At 39.2% G+C, this 18,359-nt stretch overlaps 1 protein-coding gene across 1 annotated transcript; it reads left to right on the top strand.

Moving 5' to 3' along the window:
- Positions 1-13,539: 13,539 nt before the first annotated feature.
- LOC147482243 (uncharacterized) lies at positions 13,540-14,529 on the top strand. Its single transcript, XM_086579247.1, has one exon. The coding sequence runs from the start codon at positions 13,540-13,542 to the stop codon at positions 14,527-14,529; it is 990 nt and encodes a 329-aa protein (XP_086435373.1).
- Positions 14,530-18,359: the final 3,830 nt, after the last annotated feature.

Below are 18,359 nucleotides of genomic sequence, written 5' to 3'. Positions count from 1 at the left end.
TCTAGTCAAATTTGTAGCCTTATCTAACAGCTGCCATAATAAGTTTCGGAAGACGGACGACACAGTTTCTGCCGTATGTGTGTTAAATTTCGACAGACGACAGAAACTGTGCCGTCCGTATCCATTTAGCACTTCAAAACACAAAAGAGCGATTGGAATGAAATTCAAGTTTTTGTTTGCCATACTTGGCCGGACAAAGTAAAAACCCCAAAAGTCCTGTGTGGCAAGGGTTTAGCAGCTCCTTTTAGTAGCCCTCCATTAGAACAAGTCCAATAGAGAGCTGCTAAAGGATGCCACGTCAGTGTTTTTTGGCTTTTAATTTAGTAGGAGTGTCAAATTTGGCAGCCACAAAACACAAAAACCTTTCCAATGGTGGTTTCTCATTTTGAAGTGGTAAAGGTGTACATATGGCCCGTCCATTAGTTGCAAAATTAAGTCGAATTTTATTGGACAGATGATACAATTTCTACTGTTAGTCGAAATTTAACGCACAAATGGCAAAAATTGTGTCGTCCATCCCCTGAAACATAATTTTGGCAGTTGCTAACCAATGTCACAAATTTAATTAGGCATATGACATCAGCCAAATTTAAGACCATTTTAGTAGTCCCATTGGAATGATTATTTGGTTTTTGGGTGCTATATGGCCTTTATCAGCCCATTTAAGACCCCGTTGGACTCTTAGTCACACAAACCGTGGGGAGAGTACAAAGCTCCCATTCTCAAACCACGGTTTGACGCTTTTTTATCGAAAAGCTCCTCAAAGCCGCGCTCTGGATTTTCGAAACCACGCTCTTGATTTGAAAGCCACGCTTTTACAGTGAGGGAGTAGTTAATAAGTTTTAAATCAAACAATTACATATTTAAATAAACTATATTCTAAACCTCAATTGAAAAAGTTGAAGATCAACAAAGATCCATATGAAAGTTAAGTGTTTTGAAACCCAAAAAAAGAAATGAAAAAAATAAGGATTTGATCAGACGGCTATAATTGCTTCTTGAGGATCCATGCTAAACCAGTCTATCGATCGATCGATCGATCGATCGATCGAGAGAGAGAGAGAGAGAGAGAGAGAGAGAGAGAGAGAGAGAGAGAGAGAGACGTTTGTTGCTTTGAATTCGTGGGTCTCTGTGTAAGTTGATATAGTACAAAGAAGGAAACGTCTAAAGAAGGAGACCATAACTATGATACTGTACTCCCCATATCAAAATATAACTATGCTTAGTACTTACTAGTAGAAGAGTAGTATAGTTGGAGTGATTTTTTGCTCCCAGCGAGATTTGCTCCAAGTGCTCCAAGGGAAACAGGAACCAACCAAGTGTCCACTAAAAAGGAGTCAACAGTTATCAAATTTCCACCTTAATATATGCTTTCTGATTTACCCCCAACCTTAAAAAAATAAAAGAAAAAAACTTAACCAGTTACAAAATCTAGTTTTTGGTCTTAATTGTTGGGGAAAAAAAAAGGAATAAAAAACTTGAAGTGCTGAACTAGTGACACTTTTTTCAAACTAAAAAAGATAAAAAAAAAAAAATCTTTAGCTAATGATGGGAAGAACTCCTATATATTTTACAATGAGATTTTTTTTAATTCTTTTTCTTTTTATTTATTTCTATTTTTAGTGGGGGGCAAATCAAGAAGTTTGTTCTAAGGAAGGAATTTGATAACTGTCAATCTCTTTTTAGTAGATACATGGCTGGTTCCTGTTTCGCTTGGAGCTCTTGGAGCAAATCCCGCTGGGAGCAAAAAATCACTCGTCTAGTTGACATGTGACCCAAACTGTTCTGACAACCGTAAATCAACATTCAAAGTGTTCAAAGTATAATGAAAGGGCCTATGGACTTATTATCGAAAAAAAATAAATGAAAGGGCATTTTTTTTTCCGTTGAAAACATGTCTTATATATATCAAAGCATAAGAGGAACAGTACTACTGTCCAACAAAAACACGGGAATGGAGTTTAGCTCCTGACTACCAGAAGCCCATTTGGCCAAAACATGAGCTTCACCATTAACTTGTCTACTTATCCAGCTAAACCTACCAAAGGTGAAAGTCTGACATAACTCCTGAATATTACATCTAATGGAATCTAATTTCCAGTTTATCAACTGCTGCTCGTTCAAGTTCTGTGCAACCAAAATCACTTGACGGCAGTCTCCCTCAAACATCCAGTGGTCCTAGCCAATTTAACAACCACTTCAAGTGCTACCATCTCTGCCTCTTCTGCACTCCCAACTTCAAGAATGAAAGGGCATGTGGGCTATAGTTTTGTTCCTTTTCCTAAATCTATTCTTTATTTTTATTTTAAATTATTATCAAACACAATTACTTTATTAAAAATAGGTTTATCAAATAAAAAATTAGTGATAATTACAAATTTTATAGTTTATATTTCAATATTTAATAATTATATTAGTATAAATAAAGCGCTCCATAGGCGCTCTCAAAATGGGAGCTTCTCAAGTTAGGCGCTTTTTCGCTCACACTCCCGCTCAACGAACTGGTGACTAAGGTTGGACTTGCTCTAAGCCTTAAAAGTATATATACAATTTAGAGACTGAGCAGCCTTAGAAGTCAACTCTACAAGTCTACTTGTTTTAGAGACAGCAATTTTGAACTAATCAAATAGACTATCCAATTATGCGTCACCTTCCCTAAACAGCTAGACCGCGATCTATCAGATGACCTCCTCTCTGATCCTTGTCAAAGCAGCAAGCTAGATAAACTACGAGAACACACCTTGCAAACCTTTGACGTTAACAACATATGCCTGGATCATATCTTCGTATATAATCCTGTGAATTTTGTCCTGCACTTTTTCTTCCAATCGTAAAATCTAGAATTTGAATATAATAATAATCAATCAACTGTTGCATAGAAGCAAAATCACCCCTGGGTCTCTCCATGATAATTAACCAAAGTTCTCAGTCAGAACTCCCAGTGAGATTCGGACCAAACTCTAACAAAGGGAAGACTAGTATTCCACGATCCTGCTTCTGAACATCGTGCGCATAATCTGGAAGCAATGTTAGAACGTCCTCAAGGTTTTTAAGCTTATTTGAGGTCTCCCCATCAATTTCAGCAGGAAAACCAAAAGGAATCTTGCACCAAACCACGTAGATTTTTCTTCTTGCCTCTTCTTCGATTCCAATAACCTTAGCTAACATTCCAATACAAAGTTCAAGACTTCGCAGATCGTTCATGAATTTGCCACTGCAGGAGGTTGCTTTATATGAATAAGCCAGTATTTTGGACTCAACTAAGGTTTACATCCGGACAGAATAATAACTGAAGTCAGAAGTTATCATTAAGCCGGTAATTCCTGTTAATCGGAGTAAACAATGGAGGAACATATTGGACGGGATTCTTGTGCATAGCTTCAAAAAAGCAATCCTTGAAGATATATCTAACACTGAACCAGGCCGTCCCTGAGTTTTCAATGGCCCTGTACAAACAACAAAATGTGGCTCTCTTCCAGTCTTCCATCAATACAAAATGGATCATCGAAATATTGCTCTTCTCGCATTTTTAGCTGCAAAAATCATCAATGAAACTTTCAAAGTTAATTTTATCTAAAAATTCATTTTCAATAGCTATTAACACTAGCTCATTTAGTCTTTTTTGTGACATAGTCGATCTAAGATGTGATTTCAATCATTTTAATTTTGAAGGGAACAGTCAACAAAATTCTATAAGCTATGCTTACTTGAAGAAGAATAAAAAGTTAGGTGAATAAATAATTGAGATTGATCAAAGTGAAAACTAATATAAATCTACAATTGTAAAGAAAGAAATTTTGAGATTGAGAGGATACTAGATGATCAAAACGAAAATGCAGGGTTTTTTTTTTTTAACTCTTTCTTTTGTATTTGAGTAATTGAGGGGCGACTCAAGCAACAATTAGTTGGAGTGATTTTCCAAAAGAAAACTTTATTAATTAGGGAGTGATCTCCTGTAGTCGTTGAGAAGATCTCCTCATTTATTATATCTCTCTTATATATATATATATATATATATATATATATATATATATATATATATATATATATATATATATATATATTTTTTTTTTTACGAAAATAATTAATAAGGAAAGAGAATATGAGAAGATATTTTGATTGTTTATTGTGAAATTTCCGGTTCTTTTGGTTGGTTTGGAATTTTGATTTGCAATAGGCATTTTCACCTAAACATTTTTTATTGGGGCCTTGCATATTCGGGCCTGTGCGACCACATGGCACCTGCTTAGGGCCGGGCCTGCAGAACTTTAAGCTTGTCTTTGGTGTGCTCGTCTATTACAGCGCCAAAACTAAAGCACACGTCACATGAAACAAGGTAAATCATCCTTTTTGCTTCCAACGATAGTAGGCAGAATTTTAAAGTAATGTTGAAACAAAGCTTGCACTGATTTAATATCTAGACCAAGGGTTTCCAAGAAAACATGGCAACGTTGCCATGCAGTAATGTGGTACTCAGCAGCCGAGCTAAGATCAACTACGTTGCCATGCATCATATCCATGCAGCAACAAAGTTCCGATCATAGGTTATCATTTGGATTCCACGGAATGTCAATATTTCTAGCTAGACATGATCCATACAAAAAAAAATGGGCATTCACATATACCATAACAGTTTCCCAGCTAAAGTCATAAAGCAATATCAATCAAATTATAACAAGATGCCAATTCAACAAAAAAGTAACTGAACGGTCCTTCGTATACTTGAAATTTGACAGAAATGAAAATGTACTTAAAATTAAACTTATTTATGGTTCTAAATCTCTTTTTAACAACAAACATGGCCATTTCATCCTCCTCAATTTGGCAGTTCATTGCTGTTTGGACTTCTGATGTAGTGAATCTGTCATGACTTCAACTGCAACAAGAACTGTTCAATGAGATCTTGTTCTCTTCGGTCTGTAGGATTTGGGCAAGAAATCCCTGCATATATGGTTTCTGTAAACATTATCCAATTCAAATAACCAACAAAAGCTTATTTTTTTCAATCTTATTTGATACTATCTAATTTGCAATTTCAAACTAAAGTTAAATCGAGTTTTGAGTCAATTATATATCTCTGAGTCCAAAATTCTACTAAGTGTTGGAGTTATCCCTCACATGAGGAGAGAAAACAGAGCTGGAGAGAAACGGGCGAATTTGGCGTTGAAATGTCGAGCCAAGCCTTTCAGATGGGGCGACTTCGTGGTTCCATAGAAGAGAATAGAATAGAGGCGACCAGGGCTTCGATCTCAATTACATCCAAGATATCGAAGGCCAAAGAGGGGCTTTGCCAGTCTAATTTTCGTGGGCTTTGCTACAGTACCCGCGAAATTTGGTTTTTGGAGATAAAAACCAAAATCAAGGTTTTGAAAAACCTAACCTAACAAGTCGGAAGGATTGGAATCGGACCAAAACAAAGAGAGAACTTTTACAGAGAGATACAACCCCTCAGAAAGAGATAAGAGTGATCTAGTAAGGTGAGATTTGAAATGAGAGATTGTAATCTTCTTCCCACGTTATTAAGAACCGACTCTTGTGGAAGTAGGCATCATTGGCGAACCACGGTAAATCTTTGTGTTGTGGTTTGCTTTTACCGCTTTTACATTATTATCCATTTGTTAATAATTGTTTTAGCGAGTTGGGCATGTTAGTATAGGTTGTAGTTGATATTTAGATTTTGTCCGGAGTTGAATTGTGTTCAAATACAAGTTATCCGTGTAGTGGGGAATCGATTGGTATTGATATAATCCCCAACAAGTGGTATCGAGCCTTGGTTAGAATAGCCTAGGGTGTTATCCGAATCTTGGTCGGAAGGTGTTTGTGAAATTCCGAGAGAAGATTTGAGGTTAAATAACTTGTAGAGATGGACCATTCCGTGAACACTTTCGTATGATGAGTCCGAATAGGAAGAACTACACCATCCGGAAAGCCAAGATGGAAGACTTGCTATCTTGCAAGGACTTGGCACTTCCCATTGAGAATGAGGGAGTAAAACCGAAAAATCGATGAAAGGCCGAGTGGAAAAAGCTTGACGAAAAAGCGATTGGATACATTCGGCGGTGGATTGACGACGATTGTCTTTCACCATGTGGCCCTAAGAGACTACGACCTTGATCTATGGAAGAAACTCGAAGACCTTTATGAGAGGAAGTCGGGTGGAAACAAAGTGCTAGTCGTTAAGAAGTTTGCAGACACGAAGTACCAAGAAGGTTCTTCAATGTCTGAGCATCTTAATGAAGTACAGAATATCATCAATCAGATGCATTTGATGAAGATCAATTTGGGAGACGAAGTTGAGGCTTTGTTTCTATTAGGCTCTACCCGAAAGTTGGGAGACATTAGCAGTTTCTCTACATGGAGCAACCAAGGATGGAATTGTTACCATGGAGATGGCTACCACGTCTTTGTTGAATGAGGAGACTAGAAGGAGTGCAAGAAGCAACTCTTCTCACTCAAGAGATCCTTTTCCCGAGAAACGGGGGAGAGGTCAAAACAGAAAACCATCTCGTTCTAGAGGTGATGACGTATAAATCTAGGGGTGAAGCTAGAACTCCTAAAGGCAGAGGCAATGTTACTATTGTGCCACAAAAGGCCACTTCGGATATGAGTGCGAACAACGAAGAGGGATGAGAAGAATAACCGCGGTACATGAAGACATGGTGCGAGGAACGAAACACGCAGTGAGATACTACCGCACTAGTCGGCGACCTAGTGGGGAATTCAGGTCGGATTGTGGTGTGTGCTTTGTCTTAGTACCTCATGTCGATACGAGTGGGTGATAGATCTGGGGAGCATCCTATCACGCCACACCGCGACGGGATTCTTCACTACCTACAACTGTGGTGAATATGGTGAAGTGAGGATGGGTAACAGTGGCGCCTCGAAGATTATAGGCATTGGAGATGTTCATATAGAAACCAATGTCGGCTACACCTTGACACTCAAGGATGTAAGACATGTCCCTGACATACGGTTAAGCCTAATTTTGGCGGGGAAATTAGATGACGATGGCTTTGTAAACTCGTTTGGTAACGGGGTATGGAAACTGAGCAGAGGTTCCATTGTAGCAGCCAGAGGAAAGAAAACTTGCTCTCTTTACAAAACACAGGCTAGTTTGTGTAAAGCGTTTAAAGCGAATCTGTGAAAGAAGAAGCTTCATCCGAACCGTGGCACAAGAGACGCGTGTCACATGGGCATAAAAGGGATGGAAGTTCTTGCTAAGCAAAACGCCGTGCGGACATTAAAGGTACACATTTAAATACATGTACTCATTGTTTGGTAGGAAAGCAAACACAGGTGTCTTTCCAAAGATTCCCGTCACGAAAGGACAATCGTCCTTGAACTAGTGCACGGCATTTATGTGGTCCTATGAGAGTGAAGTCCCACCGGGGAGTTTTCGTACTTCTTGACATTCATTGATGATGCGTCCAAGAAAGATATGGGCCTATAGTCCGAAGACCAAGGATGAAGTACTTGGCGTGTTTGAGAAATTCCACAAAGATGGTGGAAAGAGAGACTGGGAAGTTGTTGAAATGTATTCGCTCAGATAATGGGGGTGAGTACATTGGGCCATTTGAAGAGTATTGCCAGAGTCATGGGATTGGTCATGAGCGCACCGTTCCCAAGACACCGCAATGAGAATGGAATAGCGAGAGAATGAACCATACCATTGTAGAGAGGATGAGATGCATGCTATCTCACTCTAAGCTACCTAGAAGCTCTTGGGTAGAAGCAATGCGCATACGTACCGTGCATGTGATCAACCCTGTCGCCGGCAAAGCCTCCGAATAGTGATTATTATCAGAGAGTATGGTCAGGAGAGATGTGGATTATGGATACTTGAGGGGTATTTGGGTGCGGGGCATTTGTGCATATTCGGCGAAGGATGAGAGATCCAAGCTTGATGACAAAGCCAAGCGATTGCATTTTTCCGGGTTATGGAGATGAAAAGTTTGGTTACAAACTCTATGATCCGATTAACAAGAAGGTAATCCGAAGTCGAGATGTTGTGTTCTTAGAAGACCAAACCATAGCAGACTTTGAGGAGGGTGAGAAGCTACTGAGGGCTTTCACCAATGATCTTGTTGATTCGAACCGAAGTTCCTACCGTGGAACGTCGCGTAAGGCATTGAGAATGCAGAGAACCATGAGTTTGAAGCTCATGATGAGAATCCTATTGCTTTCATGATGGGATAGAACCTATTGGTATAGAAGATGCAAATGAGATGCATGAACCACCCACCGAGCAAGTAGAAGTGCAACCTCCCGAGGCACCGGTAGATGGGGCAAGGAGGTCCGTGAGAGGAGACTAGCTTCAACGGGTATCCACCACATAACGCACGCTACTTCATCGGATGGTGGAGAACCTATGTACTATCAAAGAGGCACTTGAAGGTGCAGACAAGCAAGGAAAAGTGGTTGAAGGCCATGCATGGCGAGATGGATTCTTTGCATAAGAATCACACTTATGAGTTAGTTGAGAAACCCACGGGGAGAAAAGTTCTCAAGAATAAGTGGATATACAAAGTCAAGCACATGGGAGAACAATCCTCACCCAAGGCACAAAGCTCGCCTTGTTGTGAAGGGATTCGGGTCAAAGGAAAGGGATTGACTTTGATGAGATTTTTCTCTGTGAGTGAAGATGACTTCTATCCGGGTGGTATTGGGTATGGCCGCAAGTATGAACCTAGAGGTTGAGCAGCTAGATGTTAAGACAGCTTTTCTTCATGGAGACCTTGAAGAAGATGTCTACATGGACCAACCCGAGAGGGTTTGAGGTCAAAGGCAAGGAGCACCTAGTATGCAAGCGATAAAGAGCTTGTATGGGTTGAAGCAAGCACCGAGACGATTGGTACATAAAGTTTGACTCCTTTATGGCGAAGCAAGGATACAAGAAGTCCGCTTCCGATCATTGTGTGTTTGTTCGAGAGATTTCGGATGGGGATTTCATTGTGCTATCTTTGTATGTGGATGATATGTTGATAGTTGGCCCAAACATCAACAAGATATCAAGCTGAAGAAAGACTTGAGTAAGTCCTTTGAGATGAAGGATTTGGGTCAAGCAAAAGCAGATACTTGGGATCGCGGATCACCGTGATGAGAAAGAGTGGGAAGTTGTGGCTTTCTCAAGAAAGCTACATTGAGAAAGGTGTTGAAGAGATTCAACATGGATCAAAGCGAAAGCCGGTCGGTTATCCGCTTGGTGGCGCCCGCATGACCATAGAGATGTGTCCAAAGGGTGAGCATGAGCGAGTCGGATGGAAAAGATTCCTTATGCATCCGATGATGGGCGTTTGATGTATGCCATGGTGTGTACTAGACCGGATATTGCTTTTCGCCGTTGGGGTTGTAAGCAGATTTCATCAAACCGGTAAAGAACATTGGGAAGGTGTTAAGTGGATATTGAGATATCTCAAAGGCACTTCCAAATCATGTTTGTGCTTTGGTGGAAGTAAGCCCTTACTTGAAGGCTACACTGATGCAGACATGGCAGGTGATGTTGACTCGATGAAGTCCACCTCCGGTTATCCTGGTTACTTTTGGGGAGCAGTTTCTTGGCAATCTAAGTTGCAAAAGTGTGTTGCCCTCTCCACTACAGAAGCCGAGTATATTGCAGCCACTGAGTGTTGCAAAGAGTTGCTATGGATGAAGAGGTTCTTCGACGAACTAGGGCTAAAGCAGAAACAGTTTGTAGTTCTATGTGTGATCGAGGCGCCATCCACTTGAGCAAGAATCCGAGTTTTCATTCTAGATCCAAGCACATACACGTGCGTTATCATTGGATTAGAGAAGTACTCGAGGACAAGCATTTGTGTATCGAGAAGATCCATACCGACAAGAACGGGTCGGATATGATGACCAAAGTCTTACCGAAAGGTAAGTTTGATGTTTGTTGTGCTATTGCCGGAATGGCAGCACACTCCTCCTGTTGATTTGGAAATTGCATGGAGGAAGCCCCTCACTGTTCGGGAGGGGGAGATTGTTGGAGTTATCCCTCACATGAGGAGAGAAAACAGAGCTGGGGAGAAACGGGCGAATTCGGCGTTGGAAATGTCGAGCGCCAGCTTTCGGATGGGGGCGACTTCGCTTCGGGGTTCCAATAGAATAGAGGCTTAACCAAGGCGCTCATAGAGGGGACCAGCGCTTCGATCTCGGTACATTGGGCAAGGCCAAGGCTTCAGTCTAATTTTCGTGGGCTTTGCTATAGTACCCGCGAAATTTGGTTTTTGGAGATAAAAACCAAAATCAAGGTTTTGAAAAACCTAACCTAACAAGTCAGAAGGATTGGAATCCAGACCAAAAACAAAGAGAGAGAACCTTTACAGAGATACAACCCTGTAAAGAGATAAGAGTGATCTAGTAAGGTGAGAGACTGAAAGGAGAGATTGTAATCTTCCTTCCCACGTTATTAAGAACTGACTCTTGTGGAAGTAGGCATCATTGGCCGAACCACGGTAAATCTTTGTGTTGTGGTTTGCTTTTACTGCTTTATATTATTATCTGTTGTTAATAGTTGTTTAGCGAGTTGGGCATGTTAGTATAGGTTGTAGTTGATATTTAGATTTTGTCCGGAGTTGAATTGTGTTCAAATACAAGTTATCTGTGTAGTGGGGGAATCGATTGGTATTGATATAATCCCCAACACTAAGGCTAAGTCCAATGGTTTGGTGCACCATCCCACCAAACCACAATAGTACCGTGGATAGAGTTAGAGGGTTAGAGCATCTCTATGTAGTGGTAGCATACTCTTTATATTTGAAGAATTTTTTAAAAAAAGCTGGTCGCAAATTTCGACCAACTCTAGGTGGTCGCAAATATCATTCGCAAATTTGGAATAGGGCTACTTGCGCGACATTGATACTGTCACTCCCAAGTTGGAAAAAAAACTCACGTGACATTCCCATTGTCGCACCAAATTGAAAAAGTAAAAAAAATAACTCGTGCAACTCGTGCGACATTAGTAGTGGAGGGCGACAGTACTACTAGCGCGTGGTGCTGGTCAAAGTCAAAAAAAAAATTGGGGGGACATTTGCAATGGCACGCGACATTACCAATGTCGCTCCGCATCCGCATCCGCATCCAAATTGCCAAATTTGTGAACAAGAATGCGAACGAACAGGTTATACGACTGAATTTACTACTACTTAGAGTTGGAATTCCGGAAAATTCCGAAGTATTCCTTCAAATTTGAAGAATTTGATAGGTTATAATACCATCTAGAGATGCTCTTAGCCTTTCCAAAACCAATGGGTTTTTTCACAGCCGCCAGTACCAATGGCGTATAGGAAGGATTTTATTATTTTTTTGGACTCTCCACTCTCCAGCCGCCATTGTCAAAGGGCGTGTGGGAAAAAAATTAATTTTTTTTTTCTAGCCGCCACATTGTGTGGCGTGTGGCTTAGATTTTTTTTACCCCCACTCATATTGACGTGTAGACTTGACGCTATTTCGTTAAAACTGACGCTATTGATAGATAAACTTATACCGATAACCCGCTATCTTGTTATAGATCGATAAGTAAACTTATAGATAGGAAGATTTCTTCCTATCATGTACTTCTTGTCCTTGTTAATACAGTCCTGTGACCTGTGTTGTGTTTTACACTTGACCATGCATAGGCAATAGTTTACTTATAACCTGGGGTTGTGCGTTGCATTTATGTATTTGCTTTGGAGGAGCTCCTAATTTTGTGTAACCGTGATTTACTCCGACACATTAGTTCTGAGGACAACATCCTCATTATCTCACTTCAAGAGAATCTGACGGTTTACCTTTTGTTTTCTTCTCAAGTTGTTGTAAGGAGGGACATAAAATAAAAGTGTCATCTTTCATCAGCCTTTTGCAGTCTATGCTAACAGATACTCCTATCGGATGCAGGTACGTCCAGAGCTACCAAGAGAAAGAGAAGTTGGAACACCGGTACTGAAGTAATGCATCATCTGCTTCACTTGAAATGGAAGAGTGATATTTTTCTTGTTTGGTTTCAAGGTTTTGAGCTTTAAGCGCAGCAGAAATGCAGTTTACATTTCTAGCCATGTTAATGCATTGAAAGTTTAAACATATTTTGTGTGTGTTATCCATTCGAATAAGCAGATATACAGATATACTGTATTACAAATTTGGGACATCAATTTCTAGTTTAAATTATTTGTTCTGCATCTTCATTAGATTTGTGGTTTTTGCATGTGCGTGGTGGTGCTCATCTGCTCTAGACGGCTACAAGTGCTTGATATTAGAATAAACAGATGTACTAAATTGTAGGATACATGACTAAGTTATTAGTTGGTTAGAATGGTATTTCAAGATACTGAATACACTGGAGTGCTGTAATAATAAATGTACAATTATAGCTTTTTGCTCACGGGCCTTTTTGGTGAAGGGCTGTGTTGTTATCTAACGAACCGAGAGTTGTAGGCTGCCATTGTTATTTACACACTTATAGGTTTAGGTTAGTCGTGCTGACAGACCTTCTTGATGAACTGCTGTGTTTGTCATCTTGACTAGGAAGAACTGCCCAGTGCAATTGTTATATGATTATATTATCTTTCTTTGGATCGGTATGTTCAAGACGTTTTACTACACCATTTTTCCCTATTTGGAACGGACTGGAGTCGTTCCTGTTAGGTCCGTCGCTAAGATATGAGCAAATTTACTAATTCGGCAGTTTATTTTTAACTGATTTTTGGCGCACACCAAACAAGAACGGTCCCCATCCGTTCCAATTTGCCAAAATTCTGGTAGTGTTTGTTGTCTGCAAATGGTTATTTTCTTGTGTTAGATGCTTGCTTGTTGTTGCCTTGATTTTTTTTCACTAGCCCAAGTTTGGAAATTGGAACTCTCGACATGGATTAAACCCACACAAGTTCATTCGTTGAACATGTAACCAGAATGCGTCAACTATTTTACACTAGCATTTCCTTATCTTTTTTAGTATTAACATTAACACTTGAGCAGTACACATTATTTACTCATTGACTTCTGCAATTGTTTCTTTGCCTTTAAATAGGTGTATACATTGGTCAATGGCCATGAAGTGATCTCTTCTTTCAAGGTTCAGAATTCCATATCCAACTGGGTACGTGAAAGTTTTTGAGGTAGGGATAGAAGTAATAGAGCGTCACATCAAAGAATGGCAAAGTAATAGATAGAATCTTGCTTGACGTTAAAGCTTTGTTGTGGTATTGGTTCTCAAGATTCTCTGCAAGAAATAATTATTTGTTTGAAATGATGATTTTTTATTGGAATACTCTCTTAAGTAGTAATGGGATTTAATTAGGATACTAGGGACAGTATGAGGATATGTTATACCTTGCTTCATACATAAATAAAAGTTATGCTTATGTATCCTTCGTATTAGAATCTCCCTCATATCATATGTGCAGTGTGCACTATGTTACATCTTGCTTCATACATCAATAAAAGTAATGCTTATCTAAGAAAAAGAAAAAGAAAAAAAACTTGTTCCGATTGCTATTATTAAAGGAGAGCTAGGTCCATCCTTCACTCAGCTCCTTCAGACTATGAGCCAACAGAGAAACAATGGCAAACCATGGTTGCATCAATGGAACTGTAGAAGGTTCTAAGTTCCCTTCACCTGTGCCTGTTATTGGTTTATACATAGTTGCAGCTTCTTTGGTGTGCATGCTATTGATGCTTTGTGATACCGTAGCTGGAATTCTTGCTAAAAAGCGATGGCTACCTTGCAAACTATTCACACTCAATTCTGTTTCTCTAACTCTTCTTTCCATAGCAACTAAACTCCCCGTTGATCTGACAACCTCAATGCCGAGTGCCCAGGATCAGTTTTCTAAACTCTGTGGGACTACCTTTATATGTGTGTGTATGAGTTTTCTCATGCCTTCTATTGGAAATAACATGGATGCTGATATTTTTTCAAATTTGATGTCCTTGAGCATTTTCGTCATATCTATAGTCGTAAACATTTTTATACAAATACATACTGGAGTTATTGTTCTGTTCATCATAGAACATATCATAGTCTTGTGCTTTATGGTGCTATTATTGTCAATGTTCTGGCAGATTTATCCGTTTATTGAAGAGGATAATAGCTTCACCACTAGTAGCTATAATAAGGTTCTTAGAAAAGGGTGCATTAACATGTTTGGTCGATTGAAGGGATGTTACTTGTGCGCTTATTGGTTTGATCCACAATTTACAATACGCACAAAGCTGGCGTCTGCCAGTGTTGGCACAATATGCATGTTGTGTTTAGTCATCTTAATACAAGCTTTAATAAGATCTCTCATTTTGAAGCAGGTGAAGTTTTGTTATGGGATGTTTGATTATGACTGGTCGATGCCAATAATAGTTGTCACCCAGATTCTGACTGTCATAGTTAGAACTTTCCCAGTTGTCTTTAGATGGCTAGCATTGTTTAGTCCTAATATCCAAATTTATTGGAATGATTCACCTCATTATCGAACCTTGAAAAAGGGGGTGACTGTCTATAGATTATACAAGTTCTGTGCATGTTTATTCAATAGAATAGTCTTGATAGTGTCGGGTTGATAGTGTTCCCAATAGCGCTAGTGCGTTACTTATTTATTGGTTCGTACATAGACGATATAGACATATATTATCTCCATGGGCCTGAAGTTGGCATTTTGGCTAGTGAGTATATTGTGCAAAAAAGTGTGGATGATATAATTAGATTTAGGGAGGTTTGCTATAGTGAGCCACTTACTAATCTACTACAACTCTTTCGAAAATACCCAGACTACCGCTCTGATTTTGATCTTAGTCGAATGTAATCTCTTCGAATGGAATCTGGAATGGAACATCCTCCTATGACTCTTCCAATGGTAGGCCTTGTGAAAATTGCACAAGTTTCCTTCTTGGATATCTAGTACACGCATTCAGACAAGGCCAAGAAATCATTCTCTTCATAGAGCAAACACTAATGCCATCAACAGATCCAGAGGCAAAATTTTTGTTTTCATATGCAAAAGATTTGTGCAGAGATGGCGACTTTAGTGGTCTGCTCCCTGAGGAGTATCGTCAACGTCAATCCGGTTTGCATCTGGATTTGAATCATGCTCGTCAGATCCTTTTAAAATTGAAGGAATCACCGGATCTCGATTATTATAGGCTTGATGGGATTCTTCTTGGTGCCATTATTGATCGCATCCTTGCTCAAACCCCCTCAACGCTTGATCTATAGCGAAATTGTTTGTCAAGATGTTGCATTGGGTTTTTAGACAACTACCGATTGCTATATTCAAAAGCTTGAGTGAGAGCCCAATTGAGGAGTTCGAAGAAAGAGTACGACTTGCCATGAAATTTCTCTTTCAAATCGAATCTTTAGACAATCATATTGAATGGTTACTTCCCGGAGGATATGGTATCTCAAAGTTTCTAACGGATGAAGCTTCTACAGAGTTTGAAGGTCCACTGGCATGGCTCAATGAGATTGTTCGGAGGCCTGCAGGGGAAAGGGGAGTTTAAGGGGTGGAAAGGAGACATAAACTCCAAAATAAAGGCTTTTTTATTATATTTTTATCTAAAGTGTAAAAGCTTAAAGTTTAATTAACTATTCGATTTCATTTGTTTGGAACTAGTATTTGCCCGTGCCGTGCCGCACAGATAGGCTCCCCGATACGAGCACATTTGGTGCCCCCGATGCCCCCATTTATTTTTATTATTTTTTAAAAATGCCCATACTCATGTTTCCAGAGCCCAACAACCCATAAAAATTCAGCCCAAAAATAGTTCAGGCCTTTTTTGTGTGGGGTGGGTGAGGTGAGAAAAACTTTTAAACTCACCCTAAAAAAGCTTGTTAACTCACTCCAGAAAAACATTTTAGTAGCTATGGTTAGGTGGTGGTATGACCATGTATCATCTTATGAGGTGAAATACCAACGGAACTGGGATGGAAGTCAACGGTGCGGGGGAAATTGTAATGTTTACAAATGTGGAGAGTTTATTATAAACTGGTGACAAATGTGGGGGGTTTAGACAAATTAACTCTTATTCTTACCCAATGATAATTGTTTGGTTCAAGATAAATGTTCCAAAATCATCATGGCCCCCTAATAAGCAGCCTAATTGGTATATATTTTGACTTGTATATATATATTTCATTCTCTAGGATCACTTTGTTTTTGTTGTATATTAATCGAAATATGCCGCTGTGGAGTTTTGGGCAATGAGGCCTCTAGATATATGTGTCCGTAGTTATCATTTTTATTTATTTATTTTATTAATTGAAAACAGGATCAAGGACCCTGAATTTAAGTGGGTATACTCATTGCCACGTTGCGGAAGATTACAAGGGTGTTCTCCAAGGACGATGGTGACAAGTAGGGGTGTGCACAAAACCGGAAGAACTACAAAACCGACCAACTCGACTAGAACCGTCCCAGAACCGGTCGGTTTTAAGATATTGGCAGTTCGGTTCGGTTGGAAAAGCTAAAACCCGACCTGGTCAGTTCGGCCCTTGATTTTCAAAAACCTATACCGATTGAACAAGAATAATGGCGGTCAAATGTACGGGTGTACATAAAACCAGCCGAACCGAATCGGTTGGTTTTGGGTCGGTTATATTTATTAATTGGTTTGGTTCGGTTAAATATATGTGAAAATTGATAGAGTTGGTTCCGTCATTGCTTTAGTTTCAAATTTGACCTGAACCGACCCGTTATATATAATATATATTAAAATATACATATTTAATTGATTTAATTTAAAAATATATAAAAACTGGCCGGTTCGAGTCAATTAAAATTGGGTAAATCATAACCCAGTCGATTTATTTCGGTTGGAAATAAATTTGGTTTGGTTAGCATAACACAGTCGGTTCGATTCTAAAAATATATAAACTGATAGGGTTGGTTTGGTTTTCGATTTATTCTCCAACATTATCCGAACCGACCCGTGCACACCCTTAGTCACATGCCCTTGTAATGACAGCGGACGTTGACTTTTTCCTGCAAGGGCGGAGGTCTAAAGGTGGAGTGCGGCTGCTGTGGTCGTAGTAGAGAGGCATTTGAAGAAAAACGATGACTATTCTTTTTAGTGGTTTACCACCTTTCTAAGTTTCTTAGGTTGTTTCACATGTGGCTTAATATTATTGGCTAGTGTTATACTATTTCCGTAACACATTGTGTTACCTTATAATTTCCCTTTCTGAAACATCAATTTTGCCTAAAATAGAGCTTTAATGTGCTCCCTTTTTGATATGTTATGTTTATGTTTCCTTAATCGTTAGTTAATTGCAATTATGGTATGATTCAAACGCAAGTGATAGTGGGTAGTGTTTGATGAAATTAATTAGATATGGTTCTACCGTTTAGGAAGAAGCCTACAATAATTTGGGGAGAACATGAGGTTATCAAAATGTGTTTATAGGAGTTTATCTGTGCCGAAAGGCAAGGCATGGGCATAGAGGTGGCAATGGGTCGTGTTAGGTCGAGTTCGTGTCATGTCATATTCAGGTCACTGAAATAGTGTAGTAATGAGTATCTCAAAGTTTATTTTTGATGTGGTTCACCATAGATTGTTTAGAATTTGAATGTTGGGAGTTGAATAAATGAAGGTAGACTCTTAGATAGAAATTGTATTCGTTTGCTAGTATGAAGAATATTGAAAGCTTAAGTTGTAAAAAATTGAAATAACAAAAACATTGAAATAAAATATTGAAATGAAGAACAACAAAAAGAAGATTGATTGATTGAACGATAAAAATAAATAACAAGATTGAAATGAAGAACAATAAAGTAAATGATTTGAATTGAAAAACAAGAAATTAAATCCTACATGACACTATAAGAGCATTTGCAATGCAGGTGATAGAGGGGGGGAAGTGATAACTATCACCTACTTTCCTCCAAAAGTCGCGGCAATCTTTGGGTGATAAACTTCGGTGATAGTTTTCCCGAGTTCAAAACAAGGTGAAACCTTCCACCGAGTTTATCACTGACTTGTTAACTTCGGACGGGATGTTAGATTCCGTCTGGATTACAAAACTCACCAGACGGAATCCAACATCCCGTCCGGAGTCCTAACGGGTAGTGTACCAACGGTCAAAAAGTCAGAACGGTCAAAAAACGGTCAAAATAAAAAACTTTTGTATATATACAACATTTGTTTCATTTCAACTCACACTTCCAACAATCATATATCATATTTCTTCTTCTTTAAAATCAGTTCTTAAAAAAACCAAATATCAAATGGCATCAACTCAAGCATCTCAAGCAAGTGGTAGCACTCAAGCAAAAGCGAGAGCTCACTTTAGCATGTCCGATGATCAAGCTCTATGTCTTGCTTGGATAAAAATTAGTGAAGACTCCATTGTTGGTGCTTTCCAAAATGCAAAAGGATTTTGGAATCGTGTAACAAAC

The sequence above is a fragment of the Coptis chinensis genome, chromosome 8 (genome assembly GCF_015680905.1).
Source record: "Coptis chinensis isolate HL-2020 chromosome 8, ASM1568090v1, whole genome shotgun sequence".
In the NCBI taxonomy this organism is placed as follows: domain Eukaryota; kingdom Viridiplantae; phylum Streptophyta; class Magnoliopsida; order Ranunculales; family Ranunculaceae; genus Coptis; species Coptis chinensis.
The sequence above is the reverse complement of the archived record's forward strand: the minus strand, read 5'-3'. Positions and strand labels throughout refer to the sequence as shown.

Excerpts from the sequence above, each read along its gene's own strand:
- LOC147482243 (XM_086579247.1), top strand. The coding sequence starts at position 13,540 with ATGGCAAACCATGGTTGCATCAATGGAACTGTAGAAGGTTCTAAGTTC.